This window comes from Hippichthys cyanospilos, chromosome 12, assembly GCF_059441005.1.
Source record: "Hippichthys cyanospilos isolate Australia breed blue-spotted pipefish chromosome 12, RoL_Hcya_1.0, whole genome shotgun sequence".
Classification (NCBI taxonomy): Eukaryota; Metazoa; Chordata; class Actinopteri; order Syngnathiformes; family Syngnathidae; genus Hippichthys; species Hippichthys cyanospilos.
Window position 1 is genome coordinate 7,108,035 of NC_142380.1, and position 14,409 is coordinate 7,122,443.

Genomic DNA, 14,409 nt, shown 5'->3' on the forward strand with positions numbered 1-14,409 from the left:
GGCATGAATTAAACATATTACTGTAAAAAATAAACTTTAGAACAATTCGATCAAGGGAGACATGATTTTAGTATACTATAGCTTTGCGGCCTTTCAGTTTGACGCTGTGCACAGGTCTAAGGGGCGGAAATATTTTTTCCACAACTGGTCTGCAGCAGTGACAATAGGATGTCGACTCTCAGCAGTGACACACGTCATGACGACCATTGATGGGGTCTATTGTGTCGCCGCCTGGCCCTCCACCTTTCAGGCTCTGCTGGTGCAGGAAAGGGAACGCTTGCTTCTGATTACAACATCCTTCCTCACCTGGGCTCGTACCAATTTGACCTTTTTTGTCCGTGCCGGCTAATGTTCTCTTTTGCTCTGACTTCTAATTGCATTTCCTATTTGTTTGCACTGTCTCTTGGTCCCATGGCCTGGCCTGGGAAACCCATTGAGCCGGGAGGGGAACCGTTGCCTTAATAGCCTGAGTGGAAAGCTTTCTCTTATGTCACTTGCAGACCTTGACCTTCAACATTCAGCAAGGAATTGTTGCGAGGAAAGGGCTCGATTGTTTGTTACTTTTTTGATACTTTATATAACATCCATCGGTAGCTTTCGTTCAATGCCGCAGTTCTGCCGTTGGCGTGTGATGTCAGCATGAATTGCTATGTCAACGCCTGAAACGTTTCATTTTTAATAGGCTTCAAAAGTGGTGTTTTTTTGTTGTGTTATTTTTTTTCATTGCCCAACAAGTAGGTGTGTGCGGAAGTGGTTGTTTGTGTTACCGCTCGGTAATAAATGGTGTGCCCTATTGCTGGGTTCATATTCTAAAAATACCGGCATTAAGTCAAATTTGTGAAGTAGAGCTTCATCCCCCTACCATCAACACCCTCATTTTTTAAAATTATTATTATCATACTTTGGTCCTTGTTCATTATATTTTTGCTTAATATGTTTTTTGGGAGGACATTTATTTTACGTTTCTCTGATCATTATACCGTTTTGTTTTATTCAGGTCTTTTTGTTTGACACATTTCTTTATTTATTAGGTGCTTTCATGAATGTTTTTTGGTCGATGCATGCATTTTTTTTTTCATTTATTAGACTAATGTCTGTATTTTTCGTTTGGTTTCATTTATTGTATTTTTTGGGGTTTGTTTTGTTTTTTTTTTTCAATTTTTTTTTAAGCCTTTCAACACATGCATTTTCAGGCTGGCATTAACATTTTTTTCACATTACAGTACTCTCATTTTGATCACTTGGTAAAATGTACAGTGTTAAGTTTCCATTAAAGGACATTTAAAATATTGTTAGAACATTTTGCACAGGATTTTTATAAATAAATCAAACATTTAAATACGTGGTTGTTTGGTTTATTATTTCGATTGAAAGTGTCATAAAAAATCGACATTTCAAGCCCCAGTTTCTCTATGCTAAGCGATTTAGGTAGAATGAATGGATTTACAGGAACTGAAAGTGAGTGCAGTTGCTGCCCTCTCCTGGCTCCACTTTATGCTCGTTTTCCAGCGACCTCTAGCGTCCTATTTGACTCATTGACATTCCGGTGTACACTTCGTTTTGCTGTTCAAATTTGATATACGGCCCGTGATTTGTAAACTATAAGTGGTACAAAAGTAAACCATAATGCAATTCATACTAGTACAGTTAATAAATCAAAATTGCTGTCGTTTGGCGTAATTTCGAAATGTGGTTGGTTCATTATGAACGCAACCACGTGCCCTGTTATAAACTAGTTTGCATATACAGTACAGTATATGCAACCACATGCTTTTAGTTGTTTACTGCTCAGTTGATTTCAGAATCGCTGTGCCATGTTCGACCTCATTTTTGCTTAACTCGTATAATCTCAAAACGTAATTATATGTTTTTACAGACTTAAGGCATTCTATCCAATGTACTTGTTTACCGAATTTTTTTTATCGCATTAATTCCAGACTGCCAATTTCACCTGGTGTCCCACTTGAATGGTTTTCTTATTGTATTGTTTAGGCCCTTTCTTAAACCTTTTTTCCATTGTGTCTTTTTGATTTATTATGTCCTGTGTACAGTGTCCCGGAGCGTCTTGAAAATCGCTTTTAAATTGAAATGATTATTATTTAACATTATGATAAAGGAGTGTCTGGAAATTACACATTCCATCCCAAAATACATAAATATCCCAAAAACATAAACGTACGTCTTTGCAGTCCACACATTCAATTTTATGGATTGATTTACAGTTTTTTTTAACTGTTTGAGTGAAAATTGCTTTAAGAATGAGCTGACTGCAAAAAGAGGTATGTGTCCAGTTTCTCCACTAGGTGGCAGAAGACTAAACCTAATAACACTATCGCTACCAATAAAAACTGAATCTGTATATTTTAAATGTCGTATTGATTTATTTAAAGGCTTCTATTTTGCATCAGCGCTTTCAAAATCTGCATCATTTGTCTCCAGGCTTGCAAAGGCGGCGTTTCCCCTCTGTCGTCACCATCAGTCACGATCCAGACTCCTTAACGTGTCCTTTCCGTGATAATGTTCCCCCACCACCCCCTCATCGCTATCACAAGGTTCTTCACTTCGCATACAATGGCCGCGCATGCAAAAGTATAGTCGCGCGCGCGTGTGTGTATGCGCGAGCCCTCCCTCCCTAGCTGGATACATGTGAGGCAGCAGCAGCATGCATGCGACGGGCGGCGGGGCGACTGACAGCGATGCTGCAGACAAGCAGCGCGGCGCGGTCGAGAGGATGGAGAGGACGCCCGCGGGGGAGCCGCAGCGTCGGACCGACGACCAGCAACAGCAGGCAACATACGGCGTGCTCGGTAAGTGGACTAAATTCAAACCGGCCATGCGTGCTTTAAAGTCAAGTGCGGATTATAGCAAGCTGGCTCATGCTTAGGGGGCGAAAATGACTCGGGGTGGGAGGTGTTAGCAATGCGATGGGACTGAATTTGTCCCAGCAGAACTAGATGTGCTGATAAGAAATGGTGGTTGTTTTAGGTGCTACATGGTGCGCGATTATGCTTCAATAGAGCACACTGAAAGTGGTGGTCCACAGGTGAACCCACATAAAATGAAATAGAAAGGCTTTATCGGTATTGTTTGGTACAACAAAATTGGGGTGTAGCTCCAAGTTTCTATCTACAAATTTTTAAAAAAAAGGAACTTCACTAAGATGCTTTAATTAGGAACGGGCAGTAAATCTAATTAAATTAATCAACGTTTGAAAATCGTCAAATTGAGGTTGTGCACAGTAGTTTACAAAAAAAAAAAATAATCGTGCCTCCATCCACTGTACATGATTTTAAACTTTTTTAAAAAAAATAAAACCTTGAGATAATAGTTAGTTGCGTTAATTACTCTGATTAAAAACACAATCGTTCAGACTGATTGAAAACATCTTTGGGGTCATATATCGCCCAGCCTTACTGTGATTACAGTATTTTGTACCTAGGCCTGCTTATCAAACTTTTACCTGTAATGCCAGCACTATCATGCCACAACTATATTGAAATTACAATCAGGAACAATATACAAGAGCATTAACTGTTCTGGAATTAATATTTTATATGACCTAACAAACATTAATATAAACATAAATCCCATTATACATAATATCAGAGATGCTGATTATTAAAGACGGTTGAGAGGGAAAGCCCTCCCGTGGTACTATATAAACAACAGTAAGGCACACTGGAATAATATAAATATGAAAAATCATATATAAGCCAGCAAAGGCCATTTTTAACCTTCCCATCTCTTTTCTAGATAAACTATTTGGAAAGAGGCTTCTTCAGGCCAGGCACTTCATATTGTCAAGGAAGTCCTGGCTGAAGATGGTTCCCACCGAAAACTGTGACATCCTCATGACTTTCCCAGGTAACTGTGAAGCTTTTGGGTTTTATTTGATCCAACCAAGGTATGTTTCGTAAGAAAAAATATCATGGCGCACCATCAGACAAATAATGGCAAGAAAATGAAATCTTCAAAAAGTAAACCATCAAATATGAAATGACGCATTCAAGTAACTCTTTTGTGAGCCGCCTGTTTTGACAGGGGCTTGTAGACTATTTTTTTTTTTTTGTAAGAAATTAAGGAGAGAGTCTTGGTCAGACAGTTTGGGGACAGTCCTTCTTGAAATGTTATGATAAATCCAACCCTGTCTTCCATGTCCTGAAAAGATTTTCTGTCTTAGCTCACAACCTTGCATAAAACTCGATATACAATTCTTTAGGCATACTCATACCATATACTGTACCCCTATTTTTTGAATCGCAATATATCATTATTGACTTTTTAACATCCAGCCGGCTCAAAGTTTTGTCATTCATGTACTTAAAGTATCTCCACATGTCACGCGTCAACTGGCGATGCGCTATCGGTGGACAGTATCGGATTATTTTTAAGAGTAACCAATCGGCACCTCTTCCGAACTCTTTTCAATATTCTACCTCATCTACCTTGCAGAGTTATAACCTGCAAGCCACTCGGGGTTGCTGACCCATGCTCTGAAGTAACTGCAGCTATGGAAACCACATGTCAGGATGAATTTTCATCAGACTGAATTTGCAAGAGCATCAGGGTAGACGGGCATTGAGCAATGCGGCTTCACAAGTTCTGAGTTCAAATCTGCATCCCTGTATATTATGCATTCACTCTGGCTACTTAAGCGAGGGAAACACTCAATTTTACATGTAATCCGTAAATGTAATCCTTAAGAAAATGAATGGCTTGACAATAAAACAACTCCCCTTCAATAAAGACAGACTGCACCTTCGATTAGTCACCTGCGTTAATGTGAATGGATATTTGACTTGGAATTAAGCCCGAAGCAACAATCGCCTATGTAAGGAAACCTTGTGTATATTTAACATGCAAACAAATATGCGCTTCGCAGATGAAGTCGTAAACCATACTCAACAGGGTGCATACATGTCAGGCCTCCCAAGCAACAGAAAGACTTGCAAAAATGATCGGATGTGCGTCAGAAATCGAAAAGCGCTGAAAGTATATATGTCACCCTCAAACATATGTGCCCAGTCGCGCCAAATTTTTAGACCCTATCCTATTATAACAGTTTAAACTTTTTCAAGTGTCAAAATAGGGATGGGCCAGTACCAATAACAGGGATTGGTATCAGGCCTTGCTTGATGGTATCGGTACACGCGACTGATATCATGCCTTTTGCGGTCTTTTTACAATCGGCAACTAAAGGCATGCATTTGACAGATGCCCATTAAAATACCATTAAGTATATATTTTGAAATGGAAAACGATAACAGAACATTTCCAGTAGTTTCGTGTAATCTTCAAGAAAAACGCTGTAATGGGATAGATATGTATTTCTTTAAAATGATATGTCATTTTTTTTTTGGGGGGGGGGGATTTTGGAAACCATATATGATAAGTACCGGTGATATCGGTACTTGGCATCAGTGACTACTTAAATCACTCAGTACTCATACTTTTACCAGCCAGGAAAAAAAGTGGTATCAAACATCCTTGGTAATCAATAATAATGTATCAATTGTACAAAAACAGTAAGTTTAAAGTATACTCCAGATGTACAATCTTTTTTTTCTGACTATCAAACTGGAAGTGATTTACGCGAGCTGTGGTACACACACTAATCCGTGAAACAGTGTAAATGGCGTTCTTGTGGTTTTCCGTCTCTACAGATTCAATCGATGACCACACACTGCTGTGGCTCCTGAATCAGATCCGTGTTGGGATCCCGCAAGTCAGTATTCAAGTACGGCAGCATAAACATACCCAGGCTTATGCCTTCTTCATCACCACCACATTTGAGAAGTAAGACTCTTACAGGAATTCCGTGTGTTTACATGGGTAATTTTATGTCTGTAGGATGTAGCAAATACATTCGTAGCAAGTGCTCACAAAGCAATGTTTGACGGGCATTGGGATCATGAAGCTTTACTTTGAAAAATGTGACCCCAAAACCTGTAGAACTCTTTGTCTCGTGGTCTATATTTTTTAAAAAAAATCCACAGTTTATTTTATGCATGGCCAAAATGGAGTCCCTCATTGAAAAGAGAAAACAGTGTAGGTCCTGTGAAGTCCTATTTTTTTCCCATTGGGTTTAATCCTGCTGGCCTTTTGTCCTCAGTTTACTGCGGGGAGCGGAACAGATGAGCATGCACAAGGCTGTCAAGCCGCAGTTTGGCGGCGGGATGCGACGCTTCTCTTGCGAAGAGGACAACATCTATGAGAACATAGAAAGCGAGCTCTGCTTTTTTACATCGCAGGTCGGATTTTAACAAATGCTAGTCTATTGATAACATTGTCTTAACATACTTTTCAAGACTGGATGATGCTCATATTCATTGTAACATCTTTTAGGAGCGTCAGAGCATCATCAAGTATTGGCTGGACAATTTGCGAGCCAAACAGGGGGAAGTGCTTCACAACATTTACTTTCTGGAGGGACAACCCATCAGTAAGCATGTTCACTTTTGTCATCCAATCCAAACTTCTGTTTACATGGTACATTTCATTCCACTGAACAATACCAGAGTTTTTAAAGGGCCAGGCTCATCCTGTGTTGTCATCGCCTCATGCATCCGCTCACACCTCTCCCTCAATGTGCGTCCCTGCACAGCTCTCTCACTCACTGCCACAAGCGCTTTTGCCAAATGCCCTTATACATAATGCCATGAATCCGTCAATGTAGCCTGACGAGTAGTGGTTTACTCTTAAGCAAAAGTGCCTTCATTTGCTGCTGAACAAGACCAATTTGAAGGCTGTTAGGCTGAGCGTGGGAGCATTATTGCAGTACATCACAAACTATACTTTTCTCATTCCAAATTCTGTTCTTTTGTCTAGTTCCAGAGCTGGTGGCCCGTGGTGTGATCCATCAGATGTTTCCTCTCCACGAGCAGAGGATCCTTAATCAGCTCATGACATCGTGGGTCCAGGCTGTTTGTGAAAGGCAGCCTTTGGGTAAGTATCTGGTAAATATCAGTTGTTTGATACATCCTTAATAGGTTGAATATTTACATATGTTTTCCTCGATGATGCAGATGATATCTGTGACTACTTTGGAGTGAAAATCAGCATGTACTTTGCCTGGCTTGGTTTCTACACCAACTCTATGCTATACCCTGCCGTCATTGGCTTTCTCCTGTGGATACTTGCAGAAGCCGATCAGGTACTTTCAAGCAGTCTTTCTCAAATGGGAGGTATGAGTACTCCTGAGGGCTAAATTGTGTTAGTGACACGTTTTGCAAAAGGTAGTGTACATTTATATGGTTGCATTTTGATCAGCATCTGTGCGTTTGTCTCTGTTTTGTTTAGACCAGTCAGGATATATGCTGTGTGGTATTTGCACTCTTCAACGTTGTGTGGGCAACCCTGTTTTTGGAACGCTGGAAGAGGCGAGAAGCCGAGCTGGCCTACAGATGGGGGACCCTTGACACCCCTGCAGAATCCTTGGAGGAGCCAAGACCACAGTTCAGGGTAAGCATCAAGGAGACGGCTCTGCAATCATTTTTTCTTATTCAATTGTGAGAGTGCCTGTCATCAGAGTCATGAATCTTTCGAAAAATGCTTTTAGTTCAACAGATGATTTGAGGTGATGCAATGTGTTCATTAGTCTGTGATTTAAGATTTAAAAAAATAAAAACATCAAATTGAGATATTCCCCCACGACTGAAATTAGGGCTTGAATGAGTTAATTGGATTACTCGATCATTTTTGATGAATACTTTTAAAAACACATTTTTGCCCTTGCTTTTGACTGAAAATGGCATCACGTGAAAGCTAAGGTAGTGACCAATCAACCGCTGCTCATCTTATCACCTGACCAACAGGTGAGCCATGATTGGTCATTACCTAAGTTCTGACCACAGGTGATGTCATTTTCAAACCACAGCAAGTAGAAAAATATGTTTGCTAAAGTATTAATTGCACATGAAAATAATGTAGTTATGAAATTAATTGTGGACGAAATAATTAACTTTTTACTGCTAAAAATGAAATTAAAAGGACTATCCCTTTTAGCAAGTTATGCACAAGCTATGAATGTTATGTTTACTTTTAAAAAATATCTATAAAAGCAAACAGAACTCGCCTTAGCCACATTTTTTAAGCTACTTATTGATTTTGAGTCCATTTTTTTGACATCAGTAATGGTTTGGTCATTAATGGACTTGTTTTTGTCCTCCGCACAGGGTGTAAAACGCTGTAGTCCCATAACAGGCTGTGAAGAGTTCTACTATCCTCCATGGAAGAGGGCTGTGTTCAGATGGCTGGTCAGCCTGCCCATCTGCCTCCTCTGTCTTTGTTTTGTCTTCCTCATCATGCTCCTGTGCCTGGAACTGCAGGTTTCAAAAGCTTGTGTCTATATTTGTTGTGGGAAGTTGATTTGGCCAAGGATCTCTTATTCCCTCCTAAGTTAAACAACAAATTGAAATAGCTAATAGCATTCATGCTCAGGGCATTCCTAAAGCCGCGGCAATCGAATGTGTAAATAGGAATGAATCGCGCCTAATAAATATGCATCGTACTAACTGACGTTCCAGGAAGTGGTTATGGAGATTCAGGAACTACCTGGCATTACAAGATTCATTCCCAAGATCCTGCTGGCCATCACTGTAACAATATGTGATGAGGTCTATAAGAAGATTGCCTACTGGCTCAACGACATGGGTAAGAAACAGTCCGGAATCACCATTGTTTTTAACATGCAAATATTGACACTCCGTTTCTTAAGTGACTCAATGATTCTGGTTATTTTTCCAGAAAATTATAGACTTCAGAGTGCCTATGACAATAATCTCATAATCAAGATGGTTTTTGTAAGTCCACATCCCCGCCACCCACATTCACTTTTAGTTGCATCACAATATTTTTTGAAGTGGTGTTGATCTTGTGATGCTCTCTCTGTTGTTTTACAGTTTGAATTCATCAATTCTTACCTAAGTCTTTTCTACATTGGATTCTACCTCAAGGATATGGAGCGACTCAAGGAGGTGACATACCAATGCTAGCGTGCTGAATATATGTATATATACAAAACTACATACAAATTGTCTTTTTAATTTAAAAAAATACAATATGTACAACACCTTTTATATGGCATGTAAATTAGTCATTTAAACCAAAGAGGCTAGGACGTCCTCTCCCTAGGTGTGTTTACTTCCGCTGTTTTCCAGCTATGGTGACATGTTTTCTAGCCCATCAAAATAAAAAAGTAAATAGATAATTGCCCTTAGGTTTGTATGTGAGTGCGAATGGTTGTTTGTCTTTGTATGTCCTGCGATTGGCTGGCATCCAGTTGAAGGTGTACCCCGCCCGCTGTCTGAAGACAGCTAGGATAGGCTCCTGAACGGTCGTGACCCTCTTGGGGATGAGAAATTGGGTTCGGATCAATAAAATGAAATTTCCCTAACACCAATCTAGTTCCCCGATTCCAATCATCCGAAAATGTTGTGATTGCGTCCGATTTCTGGTCACGTGATCACATCCCTTATTTATGTATTCTACATAACAATGGTCTTTCATTTCATTTCCGTCTTTATTTTCCAATAAGATAGAACATGTGTGAAGTTTTACCTTTCTTCACAGATGCTTGCAACACTGCTGATTTTCCGTCAGTTCCTGCAGAATATTAAAGAGGTCCTCCAGCCTTACCTCTATGAACAAAACAAGCTGGGGGTGTTCACCCCCAAGGTGCTGTGGGAGCTCCTCCAAGCCATCATCCTCAAATATGGCCGCCTGGCTCTGGGAAAGGCCCAAGCATCAATGACAGCCTACTCCTTCCTGGGGCCCAGGGGACTCCCGGCAGGCGACGGCGCGGTCCAGGACGATGGCGCGGACTCTCCGCCAAAGACCAGAGGGGATTTGAAAGCCGGTTTCCGGCTGAGTGAAGAAGAATGGGATATGAACGACATTGCCCTGAAGCATCGAAAAGTCAGCTTCACGGAGAAGGTGGACTACCAGGACGTGGTGGCGGAAGCGCAGACGGACGATAACTTCCCCGAGGACAGCCCCACTCTGGTAGAGGACGGAATGGATCCGGCCAGTATTTTTGACAGTTGCGACGAGGACAGCGACCTTGAATTGCCGCCTCAGGTATGCTTACAGTTTGTCATTGTTTCATTTCTTGGTTCCAAATAGGAAAACATCTTGACAGGTTCCTCCGTGAATTATATTTGATTAGGCCTGGGTTGACTCTGTTTACATGCCACACAACTGGTGCAATGTACAGAGGCTCCATAAAGTCTTGTTACAATTAGAACAATTGATTACAATGGAAGTTTTTATTTAAAAGAGTTTATATTAAAATGCCCTTCCAACAACAGAGTATTTAATACATTCAACAACTTCCTTTATAATAAACTGTTTAAATTGAAAGAAGACGTTATGCACATCCTGTACTTTTCTCAAGGCTTCCATCAGAATTAGCCCGCATTTACGGCCCATGAATTTACAGAGTTATTGAGACATAAAATAAACACATCTGCAGTAACTAATCAATGCAAGCTTTCAAATTATGCAAATGATTTGCGTCGACAGGACGCCAGAGAGAACCATTCCATATCGTCTTCAAGAGAATCAAACGGTCTCCGTCAGAGAAGAAAAACGGCAGACGAGGCCAAAGAGAACAAGAAGTCCTGGATCGACCCACCGGAGGAACCCCAAACCGTCACTCTAGCGCAGGCTGAGATCGAAAGCTGTATGCAAACGTATGAGGTGGGTCACTCAGAAATATACAACAATTTGGGGATATTCAGCTTTTCTAGGAATTTTAATGTTTCAATTAGAATATGTTTAACCCTCCTGTTATGTTTGTTGACAAAGAACACCAATAATGGGCCAGGGTCACTTTGACCCGCGGTGTGTTCTGTCAACCAAACAAGTCAGAAAGTGCATCATCCAAATCAAATATATTGTTTCAACCAGTAAGTGATGTTCATTTCTAAAGAGCAGGAATAAAATCTCTGGGTCAGTATGACCCGGAGATGTGTGTATTTATCCAAAAGCGTCAATTGTTTTTTATTGGAAACCCACTCTTAAAGTAACAAAGGCAGTACTTAATTGATCCCTTTTTTCTATAAAGTAATAATTAACATCATGGGTTTTGTGTGTGATCCTGCAAACCACAAAAACTTGTGACCCCACCTCCCCATTTTTTTTTTTATATAAATGTATAAATATCATTAAGTATAATGTATATGTTGATTAAAGCCATACGGGTGTCTTGCACTGAAAAACTGCATTCAGCATTAACTTTCAAATGGGTCATTTTGACCCACAAACCTTCAGGGAGGGTTAAACAGTCTTCCATCAAATCCGGTTTATTTATATTTGTATACTACCCCCGTCAATACAAAGGGGTAGGGAACAACAGTTTTATGCAACGCAGGATACACTTCAGGACTACCAGGAGATGTTCATTCAATTTGGCTACGTGGTGCTCTTCTCCTCGGCGTTTCCTCTGGCAGCCATGTGCGCGCTCATCAACAATATCATCGAGATCCGAAGCGACGCCCTCAAGCTGTGCACGGGCCTGCAAAGGCCGTTTGGCCAAAGGGTGGGGAACATCGGCCAATGGCAGGTCAGTGCACTCGGCCCAAAAGCCTCCAGGCCTGACTCTTTATACCGGGAGAAAATGGTGTCTTCCTTTCCGTAGACTGCAATGGAGGCTATGGGCTTGATAGCAATTATTGTCAACTGTTACCTGATTGGTCAGTGTGGTCAGCTGCAGCGTCTTTTCCCCTGGCTGAGTCCTGAGATGACCGTCGTCTCCATCGTTTTGCTGGAGGTAAGGGATGCAGTCGTGAAGAAAATATAGAGTCATAAATTAATCAAAAGTTCGATTTTGACATTTGTCTTCTCAATCTCTTTTGTTGATGACCGTAGATGTCAAAGGTCAGTTTTTAATGGGGCAACTATACACGTCAAAAATCTATTTCAACTGGATTGGGAGTGAATGAGTTAATACAGGCGACAGAACATTTAGCACAATATCTTATTGGGAAAAAAAACAAAACACCTGTTTGTTATTCCTTAAGTCCCTATCCTACTAGGGGGCAAACGTTGGCACGTGTCTGTGAAGGTAGAGGCTTTTTTTTTTATCTCAAGGTTCGGTCAAGGTCGCCAAAACGTTGCCAAATGTTCGCCAATGATTTATTATTCATTTTTTTTCCTGTTCTTGTTGCAAGGACATAAAAAAAAAAAAAAAATCATATGATGAGCAAAATAGGCAAGTGTATGGTAACCACTGGTGAGATTTGGGCGATATCTAGTGACATTTTAGAGCACTTTGGCGACTTTGAACGCAACCTTTTTCTGCACTGTGAATTTGAAATCATGCCCTGAAAAATTGAAGCTCGTTATTTAATTTTACATTTGTTGATTAATCAACAAAATCATTGATGGAATAAACGATTATTGAAATAATTGTTAGTTGGAACCCTAATAACATTACATTAATGGGAAATACCAGTGTAAACATTCGCACTGTAAAAAAACGGCTAATGTCTAGACTTAATCATATGGAAACCAAAAAAAAAATCAATTTTTTTCAAAAATAAGGGCTATGTGGCCCCAAATGTTTATTTCTGTGTGATATCATTTTTAACTTTCAACAAAGCAGCTTGACAGATTTTAGTATTCTTGAATAGTTTGATTCGTGAAAGAATTATTGCAGTCTGTCTGGGATGACATTCATTTGGCTTCTGTCTCCAAGCACTCTATGAATCAGTTTGTCAGCTGAAAGCCTTTGCTTGATTATTCGTCTGTGCCACACCAGAGAGAAGATTCAAATCCTATCCAAAACAAACCGGTCTTAGTCGCTGAAGTGGAAAATGAGCACGTTTTTTTTTTCTTGATACTCAATCATTCTTCAAGACAGCAAATTGCAGGACTCAAATTCTGGAGGTAGCCGAGTTCAAACATCATATTCATATAGCATCAGTCCATCCTTTTTATTAAATATTGTCTCAATTGGGTTCAACATTCCTTGGATACGTTTTATAAAAGATGGATGGATTGAGACGACTGCATTTCCCTTTCCCTGAAAGCAGTAGAATCCCGGAATGTGTGTATGAATGTACCATGTATTTTGATCATTTTTCAGTCATTTTCTCCCACATTATTCTCACTGTATTTTAGCCAATGGATGGCGCACACCTGCGTGTGTGATAACTAAGTGGTTATGCCATAGTGTACTTTGATGTTGTTACTGCATCTGGGTGAAATTTCAGATCCCTACTGTCTTCTTTCAGTCCTTTCCCTTTGATGTCAACTTTTGGTTTTGTTAGACTTCAATGCAAAAGCCTTATCAGGCTTTTATTTTGAAGTTTTTCCTTGGTTGTGTTCCGAATAGATATAACATTTTTGGTAACGTATGGGGCATTCAAATGCAGTCGGACATCTCAACTCATACAGAATAAATGGATCGTCAATGGATTAAACATTAATAACTGTAGTAATAATGATAATAATTGTTAATTATGTCAGTGTTGTTTAGTAAAATATGTTGTTTCATCTCCCTGGGATAAACCTTAAAAAAACCTCCACAAAATTAGAAAATTGCTCTTCAAACTAAATCAAGATTCGTAAAACTACTCTGCAAAAAAAAAAAAAAAATGTGATGCCAGCAGCCACAAGGCTCAAATTGCCATCAAAGTACAGAATATGAAAACAAAGGATGCGCACCTTTGAAAAATTACTGTGCCAAAACTAGTTTTTCTCAAAACTAGATATTTTTGGATGGCAAAATTCAAATTGCCTGATTTTGTAAAAACACATCACACGCACACACACACACACACACACACACACACACACACACACACACACACACACATATATATATATATATATATATATATATATATATATATATATATATATATATATATATATATATATATATATATATATGTATATATATTCTGTATATATACACTGTATTTCAAACCTTGAGACCATATGCATGCGTTGCTATTTGTTACTGTGTGCTTCTAACACTTGGCATAAAAAAAACCTCACAAACTGTCGTTTTTGTTATGAGTATGTTTTTTTTCTGTACACAGAATAAGATGCAAAATATGCCATGTGTTGAGCGTGTCCCTCTGTGATCTGCTGGTTTACAGCACTTTGCCATCCTCCTCAAGTACATCATCCATGTTGCCATCCCCGATATCCCCGCGTGGGTAGCAGAAGAGATGGCCAAGCTAGAATACCGACGAAGGGAAGCTTTCAAGGTATAGTTGGGATATAACTTGAAAGACCTTCGGCCATCACAAGCCTTGCTTTTGATGTAATGTCATCATTGTGGAAAGTGTCCCTGGGTGTTTTTTTATTTATAGAATTTTGGCTACATGTTGACAGTTTATGCGCTAAAATGCACATAAAATGGCAGAAAAATCCCCCCCAAAAATGTGGGAGTGGCCA

The 14,409-nt window shown here is 39.8% G+C and overlaps 1 protein-coding gene across 2 annotated transcripts in view; it reads left to right on the forward strand.

Moving 5' to 3' along the window:
• Positions 1 to 14,409, forward strand: part of ano8a (anoctamin 8a) — a 28,840-nt gene that overhangs the window by 12,651 nt on the left and 1,780 nt on the right. The window contains exons 2-18 of one of the 2 annotated variants that reach the window (XM_088429102.1): positions 2,440 to 2,807; positions 3,754 to 3,864; positions 5,664 to 5,796; positions 6,113 to 6,251; positions 6,346 to 6,442; positions 6,829 to 6,945; positions 7,026 to 7,153; positions 7,300 to 7,461; positions 8,175 to 8,327; positions 8,526 to 8,652; positions 8,746 to 8,801; positions 8,901 to 8,975; positions 9,571 to 10,077; positions 10,522 to 10,698; positions 11,372 to 11,563; positions 11,639 to 11,770; positions 14,109 to 14,219. In XM_088429102.1, coding sequence (XP_088285228.1) covers positions 2,663 to 2,807; positions 3,754 to 3,864; positions 5,664 to 5,796; positions 6,113 to 6,251; positions 6,346 to 6,442; positions 6,829 to 6,945; positions 7,026 to 7,153; positions 7,300 to 7,461; positions 8,175 to 8,327; positions 8,526 to 8,652; positions 8,746 to 8,801; positions 8,901 to 8,975; positions 9,571 to 10,077; positions 10,522 to 10,698; positions 11,372 to 11,563; positions 11,639 to 11,770; positions 14,109 to 14,219 — 2,562 coding nt within the window. In that variant the 5' untranslated portion in view covers positions 2,440 to 2,662. Of the gene's footprint in view, positions 1 to 2,427; positions 2,808 to 3,753; positions 3,865 to 5,663; positions 5,797 to 6,112; positions 6,252 to 6,345; positions 6,443 to 6,828; positions 6,946 to 7,025; positions 7,154 to 7,299; positions 7,462 to 8,174; positions 8,328 to 8,525; positions 8,653 to 8,745; positions 8,802 to 8,900; positions 8,976 to 9,570; positions 10,078 to 10,521; positions 10,699 to 11,371; positions 11,564 to 11,638; positions 11,771 to 14,108; positions 14,220 to 14,409 lie in introns of those variants that run through there. The other variant, XM_088429103.1, reaches the window with a different exon arrangement.